Source organism: Mesoplodon densirostris, chromosome 14 (genome assembly GCF_025265405.1).
Source record: "Mesoplodon densirostris isolate mMesDen1 chromosome 14, mMesDen1 primary haplotype, whole genome shotgun sequence".
Lineage (NCBI taxonomy): Eukaryota > Metazoa > Chordata > Mammalia > Artiodactyla > Ziphiidae > Mesoplodon > Mesoplodon densirostris.
Window position 1 is genome coordinate 19,072,591 of NC_082674.1, and position 23,150 is coordinate 19,095,740.

At 44.7% G+C, this 23,150-nt stretch overlaps 1 protein-coding gene and 1 pseudogene across 7 annotated transcripts in view; both read right to left on the reverse strand.

The window, feature by feature from the left end:
* The window catches only part of ITSN2 (intersectin 2), a 165,188-nt gene that overhangs the window by 3,280 nt on the left and 138,758 nt on the right, over positions 1-23,150 (reverse strand). For all 7 annotated transcript variants that reach the window (XM_060116785.1, XM_060116782.1, XM_060116780.1 and 4 more), the window contains 8 exons: positions 22,032-22,153; positions 18,985-19,091; positions 17,559-17,742; positions 5,293-5,391; positions 3,500-3,667; positions 2,881-3,096; positions 2,176-2,297; positions 1,365-1,447 (listed from right to left, as the gene is read on the reverse strand). In XM_060116785.1, the coding sequence (XP_059972768.1) occupies positions 1,365-1,447; positions 2,176-2,297; positions 2,881-3,096; positions 3,500-3,667; positions 5,293-5,391; positions 17,559-17,742; positions 18,985-19,091; positions 22,032-22,153 (1,101 nt within the window). The remainder of the gene's footprint in view (positions 1-1,364; positions 1,448-2,175; positions 2,298-2,880; positions 3,097-3,499; positions 3,668-5,292; positions 5,392-17,558; positions 17,743-18,984; positions 19,092-22,031; positions 22,154-23,150) is intronic.
* LOC132501805 (importin subunit alpha-1-like) lies at positions 11,449-13,054 on the reverse strand (annotated as a pseudogene).

Below are 23,150 nucleotides of genomic sequence, written 5' to 3' on the forward strand. Positions count from 1 at the left end.
TGTACAGATAATGGTGTAAAGAAAAACTTCGATTTATCTTCGACCAATTAAGAGATCATTATATGCTTTCTGAAAAGATTCAATCATTTTTCAATAGCATGCCTTTAAAGTACCATTAAAATAAGATTCAATTAGCAAAAGCCAATTTACGTATACCTTTCAGGAGTATGTAACAAAATAAGGGAAACCTGAATAAAAAAACAAAGAGCTGCAACTCCAGCAGCCAGGAACCTAAGTGGGAGGACTGGTCAGGGAAGGGCCTCGTGCCATAGTCTGGTGGGAGACTGGAGGGTCTTAATAGGGCTGTGCCACCAGGAGAGGACAGGACTATGCAAATGGGGAAGAGAGCCATGGAGAGAACATGCGGGACTCAGCAACTGTCTAGAGATGCGGGGGGATGGGGGTGGTCAGAGCACCTTTCCAGTGTGCGCCCAAGGACAATACTACCGTCCGCTGAGATTCTCGGGAGGAGCTACTTCTGGAAGGAGGTTAGTTAATCCCACAGGAGGAGCGGTGCAGGCGTTTTTGGAGAGCAGGGGCTGCAGGGACAGCAGGCCAGCCGTGACCACTGAAGCTGGGGTGACATGAGGGGGAGAGGCTCAGAACCCCCGGGGAAGGTGGGAGGAAGCAGAGCTAGGAAGGAGATGACGAAAGAAGATCTGATGGTAGAAGGACCCTCAGGGGCGTCATGGGGTCCGGGGGAGGGAGGGGCCTCAATTTCCTGCTGTTGGGGAAAGCGAGCCGAGTTGTTGGGGGTGGTCACTGACGTCGTGTGAGCAAGCCATTCGCACAGAGTGGTGGGACAGCAAGCGGAGTGAAAGGCTCGAGTGTGGGGTCCTGGACCCAGTGCTGGGAGAGGGAGGCTGGCTGGACCTGGAGGAGGGCTGGGGTAGAGGCTGGGTGGGGGAGGAGCAGAGCGTGGATGAGCTGAGGGGAAACGGGCCGTAGAAGTGAAGTTTGATGGAGCAAAATGGACCAAGCAGAGGCGGGGCTGGTTATGCAAAGGACAGACCCCTCTTCCTGGAAACAGGAGTGAAGAGTGTGTGGGGGGAGGAGGGACAGAGACCTTGCCACAGAGGGAAGGGAGGTCCCAGGGCTCACACTGGATGACCCCCGTCTATGTAGGGGGCAGTGGCAGGGGTGGCTCAGGGAGGCCCCCAGGAGGTTTGAAACGGCTGTGGGAGGCCGAGCGGGCTCTGCCGAGCTCGCTCGCAGCAAGTCTGGTCTTTCAGGCTGTCCCTGTTTATCCCCTCACTGCAGGAGCAGCAGCCTGTGCCCTGAAGCTGGGACCTCGCCCACTGCCCAGGGCCCCCTGGTGGCTGGTTCCAACCCTCCCAGGCACCCCCCACCCCGCCCCCGACTACCTTGATAAGCCTTCTCCCGTTTCATCTTTTCGGTGTCGATGTACTGCTCAGATGCCGCCTTGATCTTCTGGACCCAGGCCGTCCTGGAGGAGAAGCAGAGAGCGCCATCGGGCAGATTTCTCACACGTCTCACAGGTCCACCAGGAGCCCCAGAGCTCTGTGCTCGCTAACCTTGGCTTTGAGAAGTTCCCAATCATAGACTTCACAGTAATTCAACTGAAGGACTTGTTTGCTAATTGAGGATCAAGCTGAGAATTTCTAGAAAGTTCTTGACGGCACCAAGCACTTGTCAGGTGCTGGGTGCACAGAGATGGAAGATGCAATGGCAGCTCAGCACGACAAGTAACAGGTTCTACTGCACAGAGAGCTGTGCACACAGCGGAGGAGGAGCTACACCCAGAGGACAGAGGACGTGTAGCTGGCCAGGCAGGGAGGGAGGAAGGCACCCATGCAGAGGGCAGTGGGAGAGGGCAGTCAATCCGGCTGGAGTGCAGGGATGGGACTGAGACCCAGAGGCACAGGACGGCCTCAGAGAGCAGGCGAAGGAGCACAGACTGTCCCTGAGGGATTGCAGTAGGAAGTGAGGTGTCGGCTCTCCCACTTCAGGAGAGCCCGAGGAGAGGCTGGAGGCAGGGAAGTGTGTTAGAGGCGTTTCCGGTAACCTGGCACGTCTAAACCAAGGCCTGCCAGTGGGACTGTGGTGGAGGGGGAATTAGTAGGGCGTGAGCACAGGGGAGGTGGGTTTATGGCGGAGGGAGAGGTCAGGCTTTTTCCTAGGCCCCAAGGCAGGTCACACGTGGTCAGGACTGACCTCTCGTTAATGTTGTCTGTTCGGAGGGTGTAGACCCGGTCAATGTGAGAAATGTGGAAGACAGGCTCATCGCTGGAAGGGTCTGTGGGCAGTTTCACCAAGGCTTCATTCAGGAAAATGGGCTGAAAGAATTAGGGCCAAAACACAGGCTGTGAAATGGGTCAGAACACTCCACCCTCCTACGTCCAGAGAATTGTCTGTTGTGAAGAGCCTTGTTGAGAAGTAGAGGGGTCTAGCTTCCAGAGTCCTTTACTTAGGAGACAAGAAACTGCCTCTGTTTCGTGGAAGTAAATATCTAGGGTAGATCAGATGTTACCAAAGTGGGGACAGGAGCTCCGAGTGTCTGACAGCTCACGTGACAGGGTCTCTCCTCCAGGCACTGACACTTGACCCTTCGCGTCAGCCTTGGTTTTACGGAGAGACCCGATGCTGAATGTGGACGGAGGTGGGATCACACATCGTGTTTGCTGGGAAGGAAGCTGGAATCCATAGCTGGAATCCAGCTGGTGGATGTCAGAGGGCAGTGAAGGCCCAGCCACACTAGGCTTCTTCCCTGGGAAGTGACAAAGGAAGCGTGAGCCGTCTGGAGGCAGGTGGAGAGAGTCCCATGAGGACAGGAAAGGCTCAGGCTGGGAAGGAGGTCCTTAAAGTAAAGGAAACACCTCGTTGTGCTCTTGATGCTACTGCCAGGAACGTGACACTTACCATTTTATACATTTTGAATTGAGCGTTGGACTTAGAGCTGAAAAGTTTCTCGGAGCCCGAGGAAACAGCAAACTGCTTGACCATGTAGGTGAGAAGCAGGAAGTCATTGAAGAGGAACCCATGCAGCTCCTTGTTGCTCTTGGTCTTGTACAGCTTTCCGCTGTGCAGGAGCTTGCGGGGCCCCAGGCAGTTGGTGAGGGAGTTGAAAACAAGTTGCTTAAAGAGAAAGAAACTGTCACTTTGTAACTCCCAGCACCCCGGGCGAGGCCAGTGCCCTGGACCTGAGGGAGGTGCAGTAGACCTTCTAGGTGGGAATGTGGCTGTAATCATTCACTTTTACACAGAAGATCCTTACATTTATTTCTCTTCAAAGTTCAAACTGGCACAGTGAAAATAATTATTTACAAAACCACAGAATACTGATTCTACCGGCTGAATTCAAAGAACTCAAAACATCTCTCTTTATGAGAAAGGAAGATGACAACCCAAGAATGGGCAGGATGGTGAGTCTGCATGGGCTGAGCTGAGGCACAGACTGTCTACACTAGGGGAAGGCACGAACCTGGTTCCCCACCCAGAGCCTGCCTGGCGGCACCCAGCTCAGCCCCACAGGCCTCACCTCCGCGAGACCTTCACACTGCACGTGAGTCTGGATCCACTCCAGTCGGTCTGAATTTTCCTTCTCCCGAACTCCTTCATTAACTTGCGAGCAGAGCTCCTCTGCCCGCTCGAGGGCCAGCTTCAGAGAGGAGTGGTCTACGTGATTTTCTGGGGTGTTCTCCAGAATCTGGAAGAGAGGGGGCTGCGTCATGTGGGATGTCGTACGTCTTCCACCTACCCTGCCAGCCGGGTGCTGGGCGCTGGAAATACAATAGTGGGCGAGACAGTCGTTTACCCTTGAGAGGCTCAGGGCCCCCGAGTTCTCGGGGAGACAGGTGACTCAGTGACAAGAGGGTGGGCCAAGCGCTACATGGACCAAGTGCCCTGTGGGTCTCTGGTGGCTCTGGGGATAGGCTGTATGCGTAAGGGTGCCTCCTTACTTCCCCCAGTAACTTAAGCCATGTGCCTTTAGGGTGAACCCCCCAGTATAAACTGGCTGCACCTTTCATAAGTATGTTAACTTGCTGAATAGCAACATTTCATTATATTTTTGGGGTCACTGATCCTTCTGAGAAATCTACTGAAAGCAATGAATCCCCTGCCACGGAAAAAACACAATAAAACCATGTTGTCAGCATGTAGGAAAATGCATTCATTTCACTGGGAAGTGACTTCACACTAATGTTCCAAAGGTAAAGGGATAGAGAATGCAAATTTGTGTGGTCCCTCTGGAAATGAGCGGGCCCATCAGTAGATGACTCCTGTGCTTCATTTACAGTTCCAAAATGTGAAAAAGCTCTGAAAGCCTAAAGCTTTTTTCATTACTCATTTAGTGGCAAAACTTGACCTAAACTGAAGAGATGAACTTTTTAAGTCTACTTATCAAGATTATTCATGAATTTCTCTGGAGGACTGTTAATGTGTTGCTTATTAGTGCTGCCCAGGCTTTGTTGGGGTGTCATGTAATATACAGCATTTGAATTACATGCTGAATTCTGAAACACATCTGGCCCCAAATATTTCAGGTAAGGGACTGTGGATTAATGTATATTAATGGGTCCATTTGGTATCAGAACTGTGACATTAGCTCTGTAACATAAGGTCTATATTGAGTTAACATGGCTTACAGGCCAGAGATTAAGGCATAATCAATAAAAGCAACAGTCTTATATTATTTCTACTGTTTTGTCAGATGATTAAAATTACCTCAATGATTACCTGTGGAATAATCTTTTGAAAGTCTGCCTTCTCCTTAGAAGGCATATCAGCTCGAGAGGCCAACATTGTTTGTGTCAAAAAGATGAATGGAATTTTAGAGGGACTGTGTAGTCAGCCAGCTGAGGTAGGATACAGCCAGGGGATGATGATGAGCTATCTAGGACACTGACTTGGAGACTGCTGGGACGTCTAGGTTACATATTCAGTTGGTAGATGAATTCAGATCTCAGCAGGAAGACTGGACTCCAAGGTCATACTAACTGTGGACTCTTTCCACAGCTGGAGACCTAGAGGGCGTTGCCCTGCCTAGACAACATACACTCATGACCCCGAGAGGCCAGGGAGCTTCCTGGGAAGGGGGAGGACAGGTAACCCAAATGACCATGGATACCTCTTTTATTTGCCCACTTCAAGGATTTATCCCTTCAGACTGCATGTGTGTCCATGGGCGCGTGCACGCGCACACACACGGTGCCTGGTCCAGCAGACAGTGGAGTCGGACCATGTGGTGGGTGAGTGGCTGGTGCATTTGAAGGCTCCCTATCAGCCTCTGTGAACCTCAAAGGGTCCTGCTTCTCCCAGCCGGGCACTCACACTTCTGATGAGGAGGGGGTAGCGGGTGATCCTCTGCATGGGCTTCAGCAGGAAGCTGGAAAGGGGCATTCCTTTACATCGAGGGTCAGATGCCAGCTTCTGCAAAATAATTGAGGCTTGTGAGGAAATCATAGCCCAAGGAGAACAAGGAAACATTGGCTATTCTCCTGACTTTGACCACCTTTTAGATTTCTAACTTCTTTTAAAAACTCAGGATCCAAAATTGTACGTATCAGGTTAACAGCAGGAATATCCCACCTCATGTGCCAAAGCCAGCGGATGCTTTCAGTTCTTTCTTACGTGCGTTTGACAGCCTGTGCGATCCCTCCCTCCCAGTGCTTCCGGAACCAGACTGTCTTCCCAGCCCACTGACCCTCTCAGTCTTCCTCACTCCTTTCCTCTCCTCTGCCCAAGATCCCACACGACTGAGCCCCACAGTGTGACCTGACCAGCTGTGGAGCTCTACACTTGCCAAATTACTTTCGGTCTCACCTGGATGTCCCAAAGGCACCTCAATACCTCAGCATACCCCCAAGTGGAGTCCTCATCTTCCCTCATAAAAGCATCCTCTTCCACCCCTATTCCTATCAGAGTTGGTAGCACCATTCTTCACCCACTCACCTTCCCCCGCACATACCTAGGAGTTACCACTGATGCCAGTCTGTCTTCTAAGTAGCTCTTGATCTCCCCCATCTCTGCCTGCTCATCACCCTGCTTCATTCATAACAATACATTTACTGAGCACCTGCTATGAGCCGGGCTCACAATGTCCCTTCTGCTCTTCCTTCACTTGGCTAATTCATATTCATCTCTGAAGACTCAGATTAGCCTCCTCCAGTGCAGGCTCTCCCCTTCTTCACGCCTCCCCTCCTTTTCAGTGATCCTTCTCAAGCCCCCAAGGCTTCCTTTATCATCGTGCCACATCTGGACTGGGTAACACAGGTAGAGGCATCACATATGAGGTGTCTCTATACCTCCCACCCAGACCGTTAACTCCAGGATGCCAAGGACCACATTTATTTGCTTCTACTCCTAGGACTAGTACAGGACCTAACAGAGTAGCTAGTACTCTAGTATGATCATTTTAATGACTGAAAAATAATACATTTACTATAATTTACCTAATCATTTCCCACTATGGGATATTAAAATTACCCCCCTCCTTTTGTTTTTGGATATATATATGTTTCTAAGACAAGCATCTTCATGGTATTTATTTCTATATTTTCTGAGTCTTTTTAAAAAGTAACATTTTAGAACACAGCTTGTTAGATCTGCTTTTTAATGTAATCAACACCACGCCTTTCATTAAGAGACTAAACACTTTTTATTTATTTTTGCTATTGTTACAATTGTGGTGACACTGACGTCCTATTTACATCCTATTGTTTTAATTCCTATTTTTATCACTATTTGAAAAAATTTTAAACCTTTTACTATGCTTTAGAAGGTAAACGTCCTATATTTAATTCTATTATGTTAAAATGTTCACATATACTCATAATTCCACATTTATGTAATTATTCTGATTAACGTTTGTTTCTGTGATCTTGGTTTCTTTCCATGTTTCTTCTAGTTCCTTTCTAGGCAACACCTTGCCTCCCACCAACTGAAGGGTTCTGCCCTCAGTGCCTTATACTGAACCATTTTTACATCCCTGAGATCATCATAAGATGAATAAATAAAATTAGCATTTATTGAATGCTTACTATGTGCTGGTCTCTGTGCTAAAGTACTTTAAAAGTAGTATCTGATTATCTCCAGGTGAGAGATGAGGGGACTTAAGGCACCAAATGTTAAGAAACTTGCCCTGGTCACACAGTGGACCATGATGGGGCTGGAATTTCAGCCCGAGCAGTCCAATTCTGAAGGCTGTCTTGTCCTGAGCATGAAACTGTGTTGCCTCTTGGCATTGATCCTATTTGGTTATGACAGACTCTTCTTTTCATGTAATGCTTAATTTTATTCACTGTTATTTTAATTAAGATTTTAACAACTATATTTATAAAAGATACTGGGTTATAACTTTTTTTTTCATTTTTGTAATTAAACACAAATACAAAAATGGGCCTTGGCATTAGAGTCACTTTTGTCTTATATAATGAATTAGGTAGGCTTTCTATTTTTTTCTGGGATCTGTAACAGTTTATATAAAATGGAATAATCTATTCCTTTATTGTTGTAAATAATTCACCATTAAATCCATCAAGTGAAACTAGCTCCTCTTTTAGGGTAGGTTACTCAGTTTTTTCCCTTGTTTAATATTATCTTCAGATTTTCTATTCTTTTTTATTAACAGCTTTATTGGAGTATAGTTAACTCTACAATGTTGTGTTAGTTTCTGCTGTATAACAAAGTGAATCAGCTATACATGTATATATATCCCCATATCCCCTCCCTCTTGCGTCTCCCTCCCTCCCGCCCTCCCTATCCCACCCCTCTAGGAGGTCACAAAGCACCGAGCTGATCTCCCTGTGCTATGCAGCTGCGTCCCACTAGCTATCTATTTTACATTTGGTAGTGTATATATGTCCATGCCACTCTCTCGCTTTGTCCCAGCTTCCCCTTCCCCTTCCCCTTCCCACATCCTCAAGTCCATTCTCTACGTCTGTGTCTTTATTTCTGTCCTGCTGTGGGTTCATCAGAAACATTTCTGTTTTTTTTTAGATTCCATATTATGTGTTAGAATACGGTATTTGTTTTTCTGACTTACTTCACTCTGTATGACAGGCTCTAGGTCCATCCATCTCACCACAAATAGCTCAATTTCATTTTTTATGGCTGAGTAATATTCCATTGTATATATGTACCACATCTTCTTTATCCATTCATCTGCTGATGGACACTTAGGTTGCTTCAATGTCCTGGCTATTGTAAGTAGTGCTGCACAACAGACACTGTGGTACATGTCTCTTTCTGAATTATGGTTTTCTCATGGTATATGCCCAGTAGTGGGATTGCTGGGTCATATGGTAATTCTATTTGTAGTTTTTTAAGGAACCTCCATACTGTTTGCCACAGTGGCTGTATCAATTTACATTCCCACCAACAGTGCAGGAGGGTTCCATTTTCTCCACACCCTTTCCAGCATTTATTGTTTGTAGATTTTTTGATGATGGCCATTCTGACTGGTGTGAGATGATATCTCATTGTAGTTTTGATTTACATTTCTCTAATGATTAGTGAGGTTGAGCATCCTTTCATGTGTTTGTTGGCAATCTGTATATCTTCTTTGGAGAAATGTCTCTTTAGGTCTTCTGCCTGTTTTTGGATTGGGTTGTTTGTTTTTTTGATATTGAGCTGCATGAGCTGCTTGTATATTTTGGAGATTAATCCTTTGTCAGTTGCTTCGGTTACAAATATTTTCTCCCATTCTGAGGGTTGTCTTTTCATCTTGTTTATGGTTTCCTTTGCTGTGCAAAAGCTTTTAAATTTCATTAGGTCCCATTTGTTTATTTTTGTTTTTATTTCCATTTCTCTAGAAGGTGGGTCAAAGAGGATCTTGCTGTGATTTATGTCACAGAGTGCTCAGCCTATGTTTTCCTCTAAGAGGTTTATAGTGTCTAGCCTTACATTTAGGTCTTTAATCCATTTTGAGTTTATTTTTGTGTTTGGTGTTAGGAAGTGTTCTAATTTCTTTCTTTTACATGGAGCTGTCCAGTTTTCCCAGCACCACTTATTGAAGAGGCTGTCTTTTCTCCATTGTATATTCTTGCCTCCATTATCAAAGATAAGGTGACCATATGTGTGTGGGTTTATATCTGGGCTTTCTATCCTGTTCCATTGATCTATATTTCTGTTTTTGTGCCAGTACCATACTGTCTTGATTACTGTAGCTTTGTAGTATAGTCTGAAGTCAGAGAGCCTGATTCCTCCAGCTCCATTTTTCTTTCTCAAGATTGCTTTGGCTATTCGGGGTCTTCTGTGTTTCCATACAAATTGTGAAATTTTTTGTTCTAGTTCTGTGAAAAATGCCATTGGTAGTTTGATAGGGATTGCATTGAATCTGTAGATTGCTTTGGGCAGTAGTCATTTTCACAATGTTGATTCTTCCAATCCAAGAACATGGTATATCTCTTCAACTGTGTGTATCGTCTTTAATTTCTTTCATCAGTGTCTTATAGTTTTCTGCATACTGGTCTTTGTCTCCTAAGGTAGGTTTACTCCTAGGTATTTTATTCTTTTTGTTGCAATGGTAAATGGGAGTGTTTCCTTAATTTCTCTTTCAGATTTTTCATCATTAGTATATAGGAAAGCAAGAGATTTCTGTGCATTAATTTTGTATCCTGCAACTTTACCAAATTCATTGATTAGCTCTAGTAGTTCTCTGGTAGCATCTTTAGGATTCTCTATGTATAGTATCATGTCATCTGCGAACAGTGACAGTTTTACTTCTTCTTCTCCAATTTGGATTCCTTTTATTTCTTTTTCTTCTCTGATTGCCGTGGCTAAAACTCCCAAAACTATGTTGAATGACAGTGGTGAGAGTGGGCAACCTTGTCTTGTTCCTGATCTTAGAGGAAATGGTTTCCGTTTTTCATCATTGAGAACGATGTTGGCTGTGGGTTTGTCATATATGGCTTTTATTATGAGGAGGTAGGTTCCCTCTATGCCTACTTTCTGGAGAATTTTTATCATAAATTGGTGTTGAATTTTGTTGAAAGCTTTTCTGCATCTATTGAGATTACCATATGGTTTTTATCCTTTAATTTGTGAATATGATGTATCACAATGATTGATTTGCATATATTGAAGAATCCTTGCATTCCTGGGATAGACCCCACTTGATCATGGTGTATGATCCTTTTAATGTGCTGTTGGAGTCTGTCTGCTAGTATTTTGTTGAGGATTTTTTCATCTACGTTCATCAGTGATATTGGCCTGTAGTTTTTTTTTGTGTGTGTGTGACATCTTTGTCTGGTTTTCGTATCAGGGTGATGGTGGCCTCATAGAATGAGTTTGGGAGTGTTCCTCCCTCTGCTATATTTTGGAAGAGTTTGAGAAGGATATGTGTTAGCTCTTCTCTAAATGTCTGATAGAATTCATCTGTGAAGCCATCTGGTCCTGGGCTTTTGTTTGTTGGAAGATTTTTTTTTTTTTTTTTTTTGCAGTACGCGGGCCTCTCACTGTCGTGGCCTCTCCCGTTGCAGAGCACAGGCTCCGGACGCACAGGCTCAGCAGCCATGGCTCATGGGGCCAGCCGCTCCACGGCACGTGGGATTTTCCCGGACCGGGGCACGAACCCGTGTCCCCTGCATCGGCAGGTGGACTCTCAACCACCGCACCACCAGGGAAGCCCTGTTGAAAGATTTTTAATCACAGTGTCAATTTCAGTACTTGTGATTGGTCTGTTTATAGTTTCTGTTTCTTGCTGGTTCAGTCTCGGAAGGTTGTGCTTTTCTAAGAATTTGTCCATTTCTTCCAGGTTTTCCATTTTATTGGCATATAGTTGTTATAGTAATCTCTCATGATCCTTTGTATTTCTGCAGTGTCAGTTGTTACTTCTTTTCATTTCTAATTCTGTTGATTTGAGTCTTCTCCCTTTTTCTCTTGATGAGTCTGGCTAATGGTTTATCAATTTTGTTTATCTTCCCAAAGAACCAGCTTTTAGTTTTATTGATCTTTGCTACTGTTTCCTTCATTTCTTTTTCATTGATTTCTGATCTGAGCTTTATGATTTCTTTCCTTCTGCTAACTTTGGGTTTTTTTTTTTTGTTGTTCTTCTTCTTCTTTCTCTAATTGCTTTAGGTGTAAGATTAGGTTGTTTATTTGAGATTTTTCTTTTTTCTTGAGGTAGGACTGTATTGCTATAAACTTCCCTCTAAGAACTGCTTTTGCTGCATCCCATAGGTTTTGGGTCATTGAGTTTTCACTGTCATTTGTTTCTAGGCAATTTTTTTTTGAAGTAAAGAAAAGGGTGGAATGTAATCTTTATTTACAGGACACTGCAAGATATGAAATCCCACACAGAAATAAGAAACCCATTGAGAGAAGCTTCATACAGTATGTACAGTTTGGAAATGTTCAAGCATAGTTTCTTTGTAAAAAGTGCTACAACAAACCACATGTAAAAAGAGTTCTTAGTAGAGAAACAGTAAGACAAACTTCTACTAAACATAGTACACAACAAACAATTTTATGCCTCAGAGGTACAATCTAAAAGCTGAAGGTCCCAGCAGTGCCATCCTGAACTTAGAATGTATACCCTTCAGAGGTAGTTTCCGGCACAACATTTTGATCTTCCTCTTCTTCCACAGAGAAATACTTCTCAATCAAGTTTAATGAAGCTTTGTACAGACTCATTTTCATGGTTTTGTAGAGCTTCAATTTCGTCCAAACCTCCACATTCTTCAATCATTATACTAAGTTTCTCAGTTTCACCTAGTTTCTCAGCAGCCTGAAAGATATTTGAAATGGCATCCAGGATAACCAGAATAATTTTGGTGCCTTTTGCAGTTAGGAGGTTCATCAATGGTTCTATTATACCACAATGAACAAGGTATACGATCTGCTCAACTGTTCTGCCACTTGTATAGTTGGTCACAGCCCATACAGCTTCCTTTTGTGTCTTAAAGTCTGCCTTAGAGAGAATGCCAACAAGGAATGGGACTAATCCATGATTTACAACTTGCTATATCTTGTCCTGGTGGCCAGCCGTGATGTTTGACATTGTCCACATAGCTTCCTTCCGAATATTAGTTTTGGAGTTCGTTAGCAGGCTGGGAAAGATGGCAAGTGCTCCTGCATCCATTACAACCTGAGTCTTCATCTGTCCCAGTGACAATATTCCCTATGGCTCTTAGCGTGGGAATCACAATTGGCAACTCAGTAGCTCCTAAAAGCTTCACAAGTTGGGGTACAACCTCAGTTTTCACAACCATTTCAATCCATTCATTTGGACTATTGGTAAGGTAGGAAATAGCCCAGCAGGTATCAGCTAAAACTTCTGGATCATCGTGATGCAGGAGATGAACTAAAGTAGGAAGAATTTGCTCAACAGCATCTAAGGGGGTGTGCAGGATTCTTGTTGTGACAAAGATTTGAAAGGGTCCAGGTAAGATTATGTAAGTAACCACATGCTAAAGATGACGTATCAGGAACCACCAAAAGTGCCAACAGCGGGTCAACTGCACCATACTTGATAACCCAGTCTCGGAAAACTGAGCCATCACCTGCCATGTTTCCTAGAGCCCATACAGCTTGTTCACTGATGTGAGCATGGGGAAATGCCAACAGAGAAATGAATGCTGGGATAGCACCTCCATCTACCACAGCCTTGGTCTGTTCTGATGTCCCGGAAACAATGTTAGTGAGGGCCCAAGCAGATTCAAACTGAATGGGACTACAATCAGTTCTGCCCAAGAAGGCGGACACAATTTTGGAATCAAACCAGCCCAGATTATGCTGTCTATGGGGGGCTGTTTTTCCCTAGAAAGCAGTTTCCTAGCAGCTTGAGTAGCTTGGAGCTGGCTTTCCAAATTGTTGCTATTTATGCCTTTGACAATGTCATCAACAGACCTATTTACAGTGCCCTGGTTGTTGTGGTTTTCCTGCAGTGGAGAAGCAGCAGCATCTGGAAAAGAGCTGACATTTCTCCTTTTCAGCGTCTGGTCACCCTTCTTAGCTTTCCGGAACTCCACATTAACCTCTATTCAGTGCTGCCTCATTTCTGTACTGTCTTTCCCCTTGTTCTTGAATCTGTTAAGATGGGCAGCTGGTGAATTAGAATTCTCATTGGTGGACATGGTTATGAGACAAAGGGAGAAAGCTACACAGCTGGCTCAAGCTTCCACAGGAAGTGGTGTGGGGTGCACAGGCTGCGGATCAGCTGCCCTCAAAATGTCCACCATGGTCAGCCTGAGGATGGTGTTTCAGCCTGAGGATGGTGTTTCTAGGTAGCTTTTGATTTCTTCTTTGATTTCTTCAGTGATCTCTTGGTTATTTAGTAGCGTATTGTTTAGCCTCCACGTATTTGTATTTTTTACAGTTTTTTTTCCTGTAATTTATATCTAGTCTCATAGCGTTGTGGTTGGAAAAGATACTTGATACGATTTCAATTTTCTTAAATTCACCAAGGCTTGATTTGTGATGCAAGAAATGATCTGTCCTGGAGAATGTTCCATGAGCACTTGAGAATAAAGTGTATTCTGTTGTTTTTGGAGGGAATGTCCTATAAATATCAATTGAGTCCATCTTGTCTAATGTGTCATTTAAAGTTTGTGTTTCCTTATTTATTTTCATTTTGGATGATCTGTCCATTGGTGAAAGTGGGGTGTTAAAGTCCCCTACTATTATTGTGTTACTGTCGATTTCCCCTTTTATGGCTGTTAGCATTTGCCTTATGTATTGAGGTGCTCCTATGTTGGGTGCATAAATATGTACAATTGTTATATCTTCTTCTTGGATTGATCCCTTGATCATTATGTAGTGTCCTTCTTTGTCTCTTGTAATAGTTTTTATTTTAAAGTCTATTTTATCTGATATGAGAACTGCTACTCCAGCTTTCTTTTGATTTCCATTTGCATGGAATATCTTTTTCCATCCCAACACTTTCAGTCTGTATGTGTCCCTAGGTCTGAAGTGGGTCTCTTGTAGACAGCATATATATGGGTCTTGTTTTTGTATCCATTCAGCCAGTCTATGTCTTTTGGTTGGAGCATTTAATCCATTTACACTTAACGTCATTATCGATGTGTATGCTCCTATTACCATTTTCTTAATTGTTTTGGGTTTGTTTTTGTAGGTCTTTTCCTTCTCTTGTGTTTCCTCCCTAGAGAAGTTCCTTTAGCATCTGTTGTAAATCTGGTTTGGCGGTGCTGAATTCTCTTAACTTTTGCTTGTCTGTAAAGGTTTTAATTTCTCCGTCGAATCTGACTGAGATCCTTACTGGATAGAGTAATCTTGGTTGTAGGTTTTTCCCTTTCATTACTTTAAATATGTCCTGCTGCTCCCTTCTGGCTTGCAGAGTTTCTGCTGAAAGATCAGCTGTTAACCATATGGGGATTCCCTTGTATGTTATTTGTTGCTTTTCCCTTGCTGCTTTTAATATTTTTTCTTTGTATTTAAGTTTTGATAGTTTGATTAATATGTGTCTTGGCATGTTTCTCCTTGGATTTATCCCGTATGGGACTCTCTGCACTTCCTGGACTTGACTATTTCCTTTCCCTTGTTAGGGAAGTTTTCAACTATAATCTCTTCAAATATTTTTCAGACCCTTTCTTTTTCTCTTCTTCTGGGACCCCTATAATTTGAATGTTGGTGCGTTTAATGTTGTCCCAGAGGTCTCTGAGACTGTCCTCAATTCTTTTCATTCTTTTTTTAAAATTCTGCTCTGTGGTAGTTATTTCCACTATTTTATCTTCCAGGTCCCTTATCCATTCTTCCACCTCAGTTATTCAGCTACTGATTCCTTCTAGAGAATTTTTTTCAGTACGCGGGCCTCTCACTGTCGTGGCCTCTCCCGTTGCAGAGCACAGGCTCCGGACGCGCAGGCCCAGTGGCCGTGGCTCATGGGCCCATCCTCCCGGACCGGGGCACGAACCCGTGTTCCCTGCATTGGCAGGCGGACGCCCAACCACTGCGCCACCAGGGAAGCCCCCTTCTAGAGAATTTTTAATTTCACTTATTGTGTTGTTCATCATTGTCTGTTTGCTCTTTAGTTCTTCTAGGTCCTTGTTAAACGTTTCTTGTATTTTCTCCACTCTATTTCCAAGATTTTGGATCATCTTTACTATCATTACTCTGAATTCTTTTTCAGGTAGACTGCCTATGTCCTCTTCATTTGTTTGGCCTGGTGAGTTTTTGCTTTGCTCCTTCATCTGCTGCATATTTCTCTGGCTTCTCATTTTGTGTAACTTATGACCCCTTTGGGATCTCCTTTTCACAGGCTGCAGGTTTGTTGTTCCTGTTGTTTTTGGTGTCTGCCCTCAGTGGGTGAGGTTGGGTCAGTGGCTTGTGTAGGCTTCCTGATGGAGGGGACTGGTGCCTGTGTTCTGGTGGGTGGGGCTGAATCTTGTCTTTCTGGTGGATGGGGCTACATGTGGCAGTGCGTTCTGCAGCGTCTGTGAACTTAGAATGATTTTAGTCAGCCTCTCTGCTAATGGGTGGGGCTGTGTTCCTCTCTTGCTAGTTGTTTGGCATGGAGCATCCAGCACTGGAGCTTGCTGGCTGTTAAGTGGAGCTGGGTCTTAGCATTGAGACGAAGATCTCTGGGAGAGCTCTCGCCAATTGATATTACATGGGGCTGAGAGGTCTTTGGTGGTACAATGTCCTGAACTCGGCTCTCCAACCTTGGAGGCTCAGGCCTGACACCAGGCCAGAGCACCAAGACCCTGTCAGCCACAAAGGAGGTTAATTAATTGAGTGTATACTACATCTTCTACCCAAACTGCTGTTTCATGAAGAGGCCTCCTAGAATCACCTAGAGAAAACCACCTATGTTTTCTTAAAGGAGTTTTATGGTTTCAGGTCTATGTTCAAGTCTTTAATCTGTAAGCAAAAACAGCATACTGTGCAATTCTGCTGCAAAGCTTATAGACTTCCCTGTACTTCTTCCACTACTTGAAGTGGCAGTAGACATTGGGCTGGCTGCAGTATTATTCATCTGTGGCTTAAATGGACAGGTCACTTGCTGGCTTTATTCCAGATAGCTCATCTCTGCTCTAAGAATATTTGTAGACCTGGCTGCACGTCCCACACGGAGAATGTGTGGGTAGAGATGGTGCGGTTTCTGCGGCGGTGGCCTGGGACATGCTTGGAAAGGGGCGGGTGGGGGGCTGAGAGTGTCTAAAGGGAAAGGGTGGCTGGGCGCGGACGGTGGGGGCAAGATGGCATGAGCCTGACTCTCTCTAGATGTTCTACTCTTACTGAATCAGTTTTCAAACTTTAATAGAAAACTACAAGTTTTGTTAATGTTTTCATATTTATTAGCATATATTTTGAATTATATACACTTTTAAGAAATAACTTTGTATCTATTCTTGTTTTTACTTGTGTTTTTTTTTTCTCTTTTTCTATTAGATTTAGCGGAGTTATATTTTATCAGTTCTTTTCGCTGTACCTGTTTGCAAACATATTGATATCATTTGTGCTTTTATCTTTATTACTTCCTCTATTTTCCTCTTAGAATTTTATCCTCTGCCTATATATCTTATATTTTATGCTTATTTTTCCATTCTTTTCTGATAATAAAAATATTAAATTATGCACTTTCCCATAAAGTACTACTGTGGCTGTATAATATATCCCAATATAAAGTACTTCACAACAACAACAAAAATGCAAAAAAAAGAAAACAGATTTTTCTTTCATTTCCCTCATCATTTTAACATGTTTAGTAATATTTCTATTACTGAACAACATCAATAAAAATGACTTATCAAAATGTGATTTTCTATAGTGATATAACCAGACATATGAAGCTCATTGCTGTAACACTGTAAGGTTGTTGCTGACTCATTATATTATACACAGTGAATATACAAATAGTGTACTTTCTGAGTACAGTTCTAGCATTACTTCTCCTTACCAGCTGCTTGTTTTTAATTTATGACCATGGCATCATAGAACCAAATGTTTTCTGTCTTCTCATTGGTTTCTGGAAGGTTTTATGACAGCTGCATACACTTCTTGTATATGTATACGATCACAGATGCGCTTTTTATTTATTATCCTAATTCCTGGTGTCACCATTTTTTTTCCCACTCTCATTTCCTTTTGTCCCATTTTATTCATACACTTTTTTTTTTGGCCACACCATGCAGCTTGTGGGATCTCTGTTTCCCGATCAGGGACTGAACCCGGGCCACAGCAGTGAAAGCACCAAATCCTAACCACTGGACCACCAGGGAACTCCCCATCCACTTATTAAAAATTTTTTTTTATCTTGTTGAATTTTATATGTTTAAGTGAGCTATTTTATATTCCTTCTGGAATAAGATGGGTATAAAATAAATACAATTTACAAAATTAATAAAGTGACATTCTGGACTTCTTTGGAGTATGAAGTAGCTGCTGTATGTAAGTAGGCTTAAAAAAACACTCTGCTATTTAAGATGGGCAAAATCATGGTCCCAGTGCCAAGAAAAATCAATTCAACATTAAAGGCAACTCAAAGCAATCAGAAAATTCTTTGCCGTATCTGTTTCCTTTGGAAGGTGATGGAGATGGCCTTCTCCACTGCTGAGATTCCCCACCATGCCGCCATACACCCCTGCCTCCTGGCTCAGAACAAGGCTGACCTGCTTACATTCCCAGAATGGAGTTACCTTTAAAAATTCTTTGAAGTCTGCGTGTTCATCTGTCTTCTGCTGTAAGAGAGCTGCTCCATTCAGCTGACAGCTGCAGAACCGGATGTAAGCCTGCATGTGGGACAGCTCAGCTGCCAGGATGTCCCCAATCATCTGCACGGGCATCTTCTCACCCCCGGTCTTCTTCCGTACTCGCAAGGCCCTGCAACCAACACACACTCTCACTTCCCGTTTCTAACTGAATGTGCTTTGCAAATGAAGGATGAATACTTTGCGAGACTAATGGTAATGACAACCAGCGAGTTACCTAAAAACCTCTAGGAGGAGGCAGCGAGGGCCTAAAGCCCTGCCTGCCCAGCCAACCTGGGTGAGCTGCTAGAAAGAAGAAGAAGAAAATGAAGTTTGTGCACTTGGGTGTTCCTAGGTCTTTGGAATTGTTTTGGATTCAGCTTAGTATCTTAGCAAAGTTTCTTTTGAAAATTTTCTAACTTGTTTTCAGCTGAACCAAGAAGAAAAAAATGTCCACCCTCTGTAAGGGAAAAAAGGGAGCAGGAGCCCAGAGGCCATGTGTGGAGGCAGCATCGTTCCCAGAGAGCTGCTGAGCCCCAAGGAGGGCGGAGAGGCAGCAAGCGCTGGGACTGCTCATGCCTCCCCACAGGAGACTGTCCTCACGGGCGTAAGGGACAGAAAATCACCACAGGCAACGAAATTTCACACTGGACTTAGGAGAGTGCCAGACCAGCCAGTTATGTCTAGGCCATGAGCTGCAGCTTCTCTCCTGACTCTATCTGATGCAGAGTCAAGTATATTTTGGAACCATATGTTGATATATTGTTTAATGATTTAACTTTTCCTTTGCTTAATCAAATATTTTCTTTGTTATATTTCTTTACTTCAATAATTATGCATTTCAGAGTTAGAGAGCATTTCATAAAATGATGATAAAATTAAAAGCCTGAGGGAGGGACTTCCCTGGTGGCGCAGTGGTTAAGAATCCACCTGCCAATGCAAGGGACATGGGTTCGAGCCCTGGTCCAGGAGGATCCCACATGCCATGGAGCAACTAAGCCCATGCACCACAACTACTGAGCCTGTGCTCTAGAGCCTGCGAGCCACAACTATTAAGCCCATGCACCGCACCTACTGAAGCCCGTGTGCCTAGAGCCCAGGCTCTGCAGCAGGAGAAGCCACCGCAATGAGAAGCCCGCGCACGGCAATGAAGAGCAGCCCCCGCTCACAACTAGAGAAAAGCCCGCGTGCAGCAACGAAGACCCAAAGCAGCCAAAAATAAAATAAATAAATTTATATTTAAAAAAAAGCCCGAGGGAACAGAAAACAGTGAAAGTTCTTTGCTAAGCAGCCCTGGCTGCAGAGAGTTAGGTGCGAGTCTCAGCCCTGGGGCTGGGGGCGTCCGCGGCAACAACAGGTGACGCTCGCGACTTACTTCAGCAGCTTCGTGTTCGACATGATGAGCTCCTTCCAGTTAACAAAGATCAAGGCCGTTTCTCCTTCAGTGAGAAAACCTGGTTCTGCCATTCGTTTCTGAAAAACCTAAATTCAGAATACACGGGAAAGAAGTCAGCTTAAGTGCAGTACACAGCCTGTGTGGTCTAAATAAAACATTATCTTCATACACTAAAACTAGGAAGATCATGGCACTTTTAAATAAACATATTGTGACTGTTAAATTTTAAATTGCAAAATTTCCCTACTTTTTGCTATTTTGTTTCCTATCAGGGCTGATTCTAAGGACTGAATCCAGTAGTCTCATCAAGAAGAGGAGATTCTCATACCTACCTCCTCAGGGTGTTATACAGGTTAAATAAACCATGGGCACAAAGCATCCACACACTGGAAGAGCCTGCAGAACTGAGGGAGCACGGCCGTTGTCAGGCTGAGCACCCCAGGGGTCTGGAAGCAGTTTGTGAGAAGTGCACCACAAGAGTGATGCCTTATCCTATCCTCAAGACTGGCCACCAAGCACATGTGGATTTCAGGGGTTAAATGATAACACTTTGGGGCTTCCCTGGTGGCGCAGTGGTTGAGAGTCCACCTGCCGACGCAGGGGAAACGGGTTCGTGCCCCGGTCTGGGAGGATCCCACATGCCGCGGAGCGGCTGGGCCCGTGAGCCATGGCCGCTGGGCCTGTGCGTCCGGAGCCTGTGCTCCACAACGGGAGAGGCCACAACAGTGAGAGGCCCACATACCGCAAAAAAAAAAAAAAAAAGATAACACTTCGGTAATCCATAGCACTTAAGGTTTCACAAAGTTCTGATATGCACATACATGCATATGCTTGTGTGTGCGTACATGCACACCTGTGTGTGTGTTTCTCAATTAACTTCATAGATGATGTAGGTCATGCTGAGTCAGGTATTATTATTCCCAATTGACCCACGAAGAAATAAAAGCTGAGAGAGTAATTTGCTCAAGGTCACAAAGCTAGAATGTGGAGGAGCCAGAACTAAAACAACATTTTGATTCTACATTCAGGTTTCCACTAAACAACTAGGGAATGACTTTAAAAGCCTCACGGAAATGGTGAAGTCATCTGAGACAACTCTCCTCACGTGAAATCTCTCCAAAATACACATGACGTTACTCTCCATTGAAACTGTTCTAAATTAATGTTTACTGCATTGAGTTGAACCTGGATTCAAAGAACTCAGATAAAAGTGCTATGAACTAATGTCTCTAAAACTCTACGGTTCCAGAATCAGACTGAAGATGTCTGGACACTCCTATGAGAGAGAGCCCTGGAAACAAGGTCCATCAGCTCTGAGGTTGCTCCTGAAGGACAGGGAAAGCATCTGATTGTCTGTTCTTTCACTCGCTGATTAATGATTAATTTGTTACTGTTTATTCATTCTATCTGCCTGCTTTGTGCCAGCCTCAGTGAGGTAAGCAGAGGACGAGGTGGCTGGGTCCTCCAGGGCCCTCCACGGGAACGGTAATGAGAAGCCTTTGCCTGTGGGCAGTACTTTTTACCCTGACCCCCAACCCCCACATGATGCCTCACCCCCCAGAGCGTCTTGTGAGGTGCGCAGAGTGAGAATAACCCAGCCCAAGTGGTTAAGAGGCTGGCCTGAGACGGGGAGAGCACCTGGCCCCCGTTCACCTTCTGTGCTAGTCAGAGCGGTTCTCCACACCCATTTACAACCCCTTAGGACTGGAACCTGACCGGCAGCAGGCCTGACACTTGTAGGGGTTAATCAGAAAGATGGGCTTTTCTTCCAGGCCATCCATCCTGGTGAGAGAAGTGCAGGCAGACATAAACACACCTAGCCACACATAAATTCAGTCCTGCTGGGAAGGCCTGTCAAGGGCCAGGCTACGTTTGGGGTGTAGGGCGAAGGACACACAGTCTCTGCCCTCAGGAGCTCACAGCCTGGGGGAAGACAGACGTTATCAACCGAGAAGTGCAGGACAGTGAACGTCTGAGAGGAGCAAGTGGGCCACGTCTGAGATCCCAGCCCGAATTCAGGGGAGAGAATGAATCGGGGGCAGGCCTTGCTGGGGCAGATGCAGGACTCAGCTTCTGCACTGTGTGTTCTCAAGGTCACGGCCACGTAAACAGTGCACCTATTGGGCCTGAGTGGGGACACCTGTTCTCTTTAAGATTTTTTTTTTTAAACTGGTCTCATCTGAGGGCCTTGACACATTTTGTGGAAACTGAAAGCCATGGAAACAAAAGCATAATAAAAGTATAAAATCTTGGGGCTTCCCTGGTGGCACAGTGGTTGAGAGTCCACCTGCCGATGCAGGGGACACGGGTTCGTGCCCCAGTCTGGGAAGATCCCACATGCCGCAGAGCGGCTGGGCCCGTGAGCCATGGCCGCCGAGCCTGCGCGCCGCAACGGGAGAGGCCACAACAGTGAGAGGCCCGCGTACCGCAAAAAAAAAAAAAAAAAAAAAAGTAAAAAAAAAAGTATAAAATCTTACTTTGCTCAAACGCGAACCATTTAAAACTGCCACTCTAACGGCCGTTGTCTGCTTAGGGGTCACTGGCAACATTAATAGTCACAAACACAGTAAATATATGAGATTTGGGAGCTATTTTACATAACACTGTTTGGTTTTCCAAACTGATATAAAGGTTAGGTGAACACTCCCACTGCCTCACAATTCCTCTGGAAATAACTAAACTTTATGAAAGCGTCAGGTGCCAAAAGAGCAGTGCAGACATCGTCAGAGAAAAGTCTGAGGCAGATACATTTGCTGTAGAGCCTTCCCACCTACTCCGTACCCTGGTCGTTCCTGATGGGGCCTCTACCACATCCGACTGAGGCACTGAGTGCCTTTTCTCTCTCTCTTCACTCTGAATTACCTAATCTGGAGACTTGAGATCTTCAAGGCCTCTCCAAGGGTCAGAGGAAGCATTCTGAGGGTGTGAGCGCTTCAGTCACTGCCTGAGAATTCACTCGCCAAAGGTGATACCTCACTACGAGGCCCCACCCCCTAAGCAGCCCACAGCGCCCGCGGCGCCCTCACCTCCACTACGAGCTGAAGGTCATCCACGTACCGCTCCTCAGTCTCCATCAGCTCATGGATGTAGCCCTGCCTTTTCCTCTCCACTGGCTGCATGGTGTCCAGGGTTTGGAGATCTGCACACCCTGTGGAAAAGCAGGCTAGAGTTTCAAAATATTATTTTATCTTCTTCGGAGAAAACAGACATGAATCGTCAGATACACGGGGTTTGCAAACGTTGCCGGGAAAGAACCACATGACCTGCCAAAGGGCCCTGGGACTCGGGCGAACAGCGCACACCTGCGGAAGCGGGATTAACCACCGGCCACTCCAGAGCTCCAGAGCCGCAAATTAGCAACGCCTATAACTGGTTGCAACACCTGCAATGCTCGTTGTGGTCCCAATTTCTTTTCCAGATAAGTAATGACAGAATGAAGGATTTTCAGAAATGGCCTTAAAGAAACCAGAACGGTGTGGAGCCTTGTGAAGAATCTATGCTATTCTCACCATCTTGAGACATTTTCAAAGCATTGTAATGATTAAGTGAATCAAATGCTGGAGACCAGTGTTTTCCAAACTGCAGGTCATGAGCTATTGTGGGCCATTCTATCGATTTTTTTAAACAAAAACAAAACAAAATAAATAACTAGAAATTACCACGTGTACAGGATCTGTCAGTATTGTACTGTGAAAATTTTTAGTTAGGTATGTATTTGAGGATGTAAAATGTATTTCTTACTGTGAGCCACTGTTTAAAAAAATGTTTGAGAAACATTTCTCTAGATTTCTCAAAGTTAAGTGCTCAGTTAGGAAACCTGAAGTCTCCAGGGCCCAGCAGTTCCCAGCAAGAGCACTGTCTTAACCCACTGGAACAAAGAACTGGTGGTTTGGGGTACACTGCAGCCACGGGGGCTTTGAGGGCAGTCACCAGCCATCTTGCATGGCATCAGAGTGAGAAGTACCATAGTCACTTCGGATCAATGTACAGGCACATGGGAGCTGAGCTCACTGTCACACTGGGAAGTGACATTAACCCAGAGTCATTCAGTAAGAAGCTGAGGGCCTGCCGTACGCCCAGTGGGAGGGGAAACACCTCAGAAAGCCCTTCCTCAGGCAAAAAGAAAAAGCAGGTAGGTGCCCAGC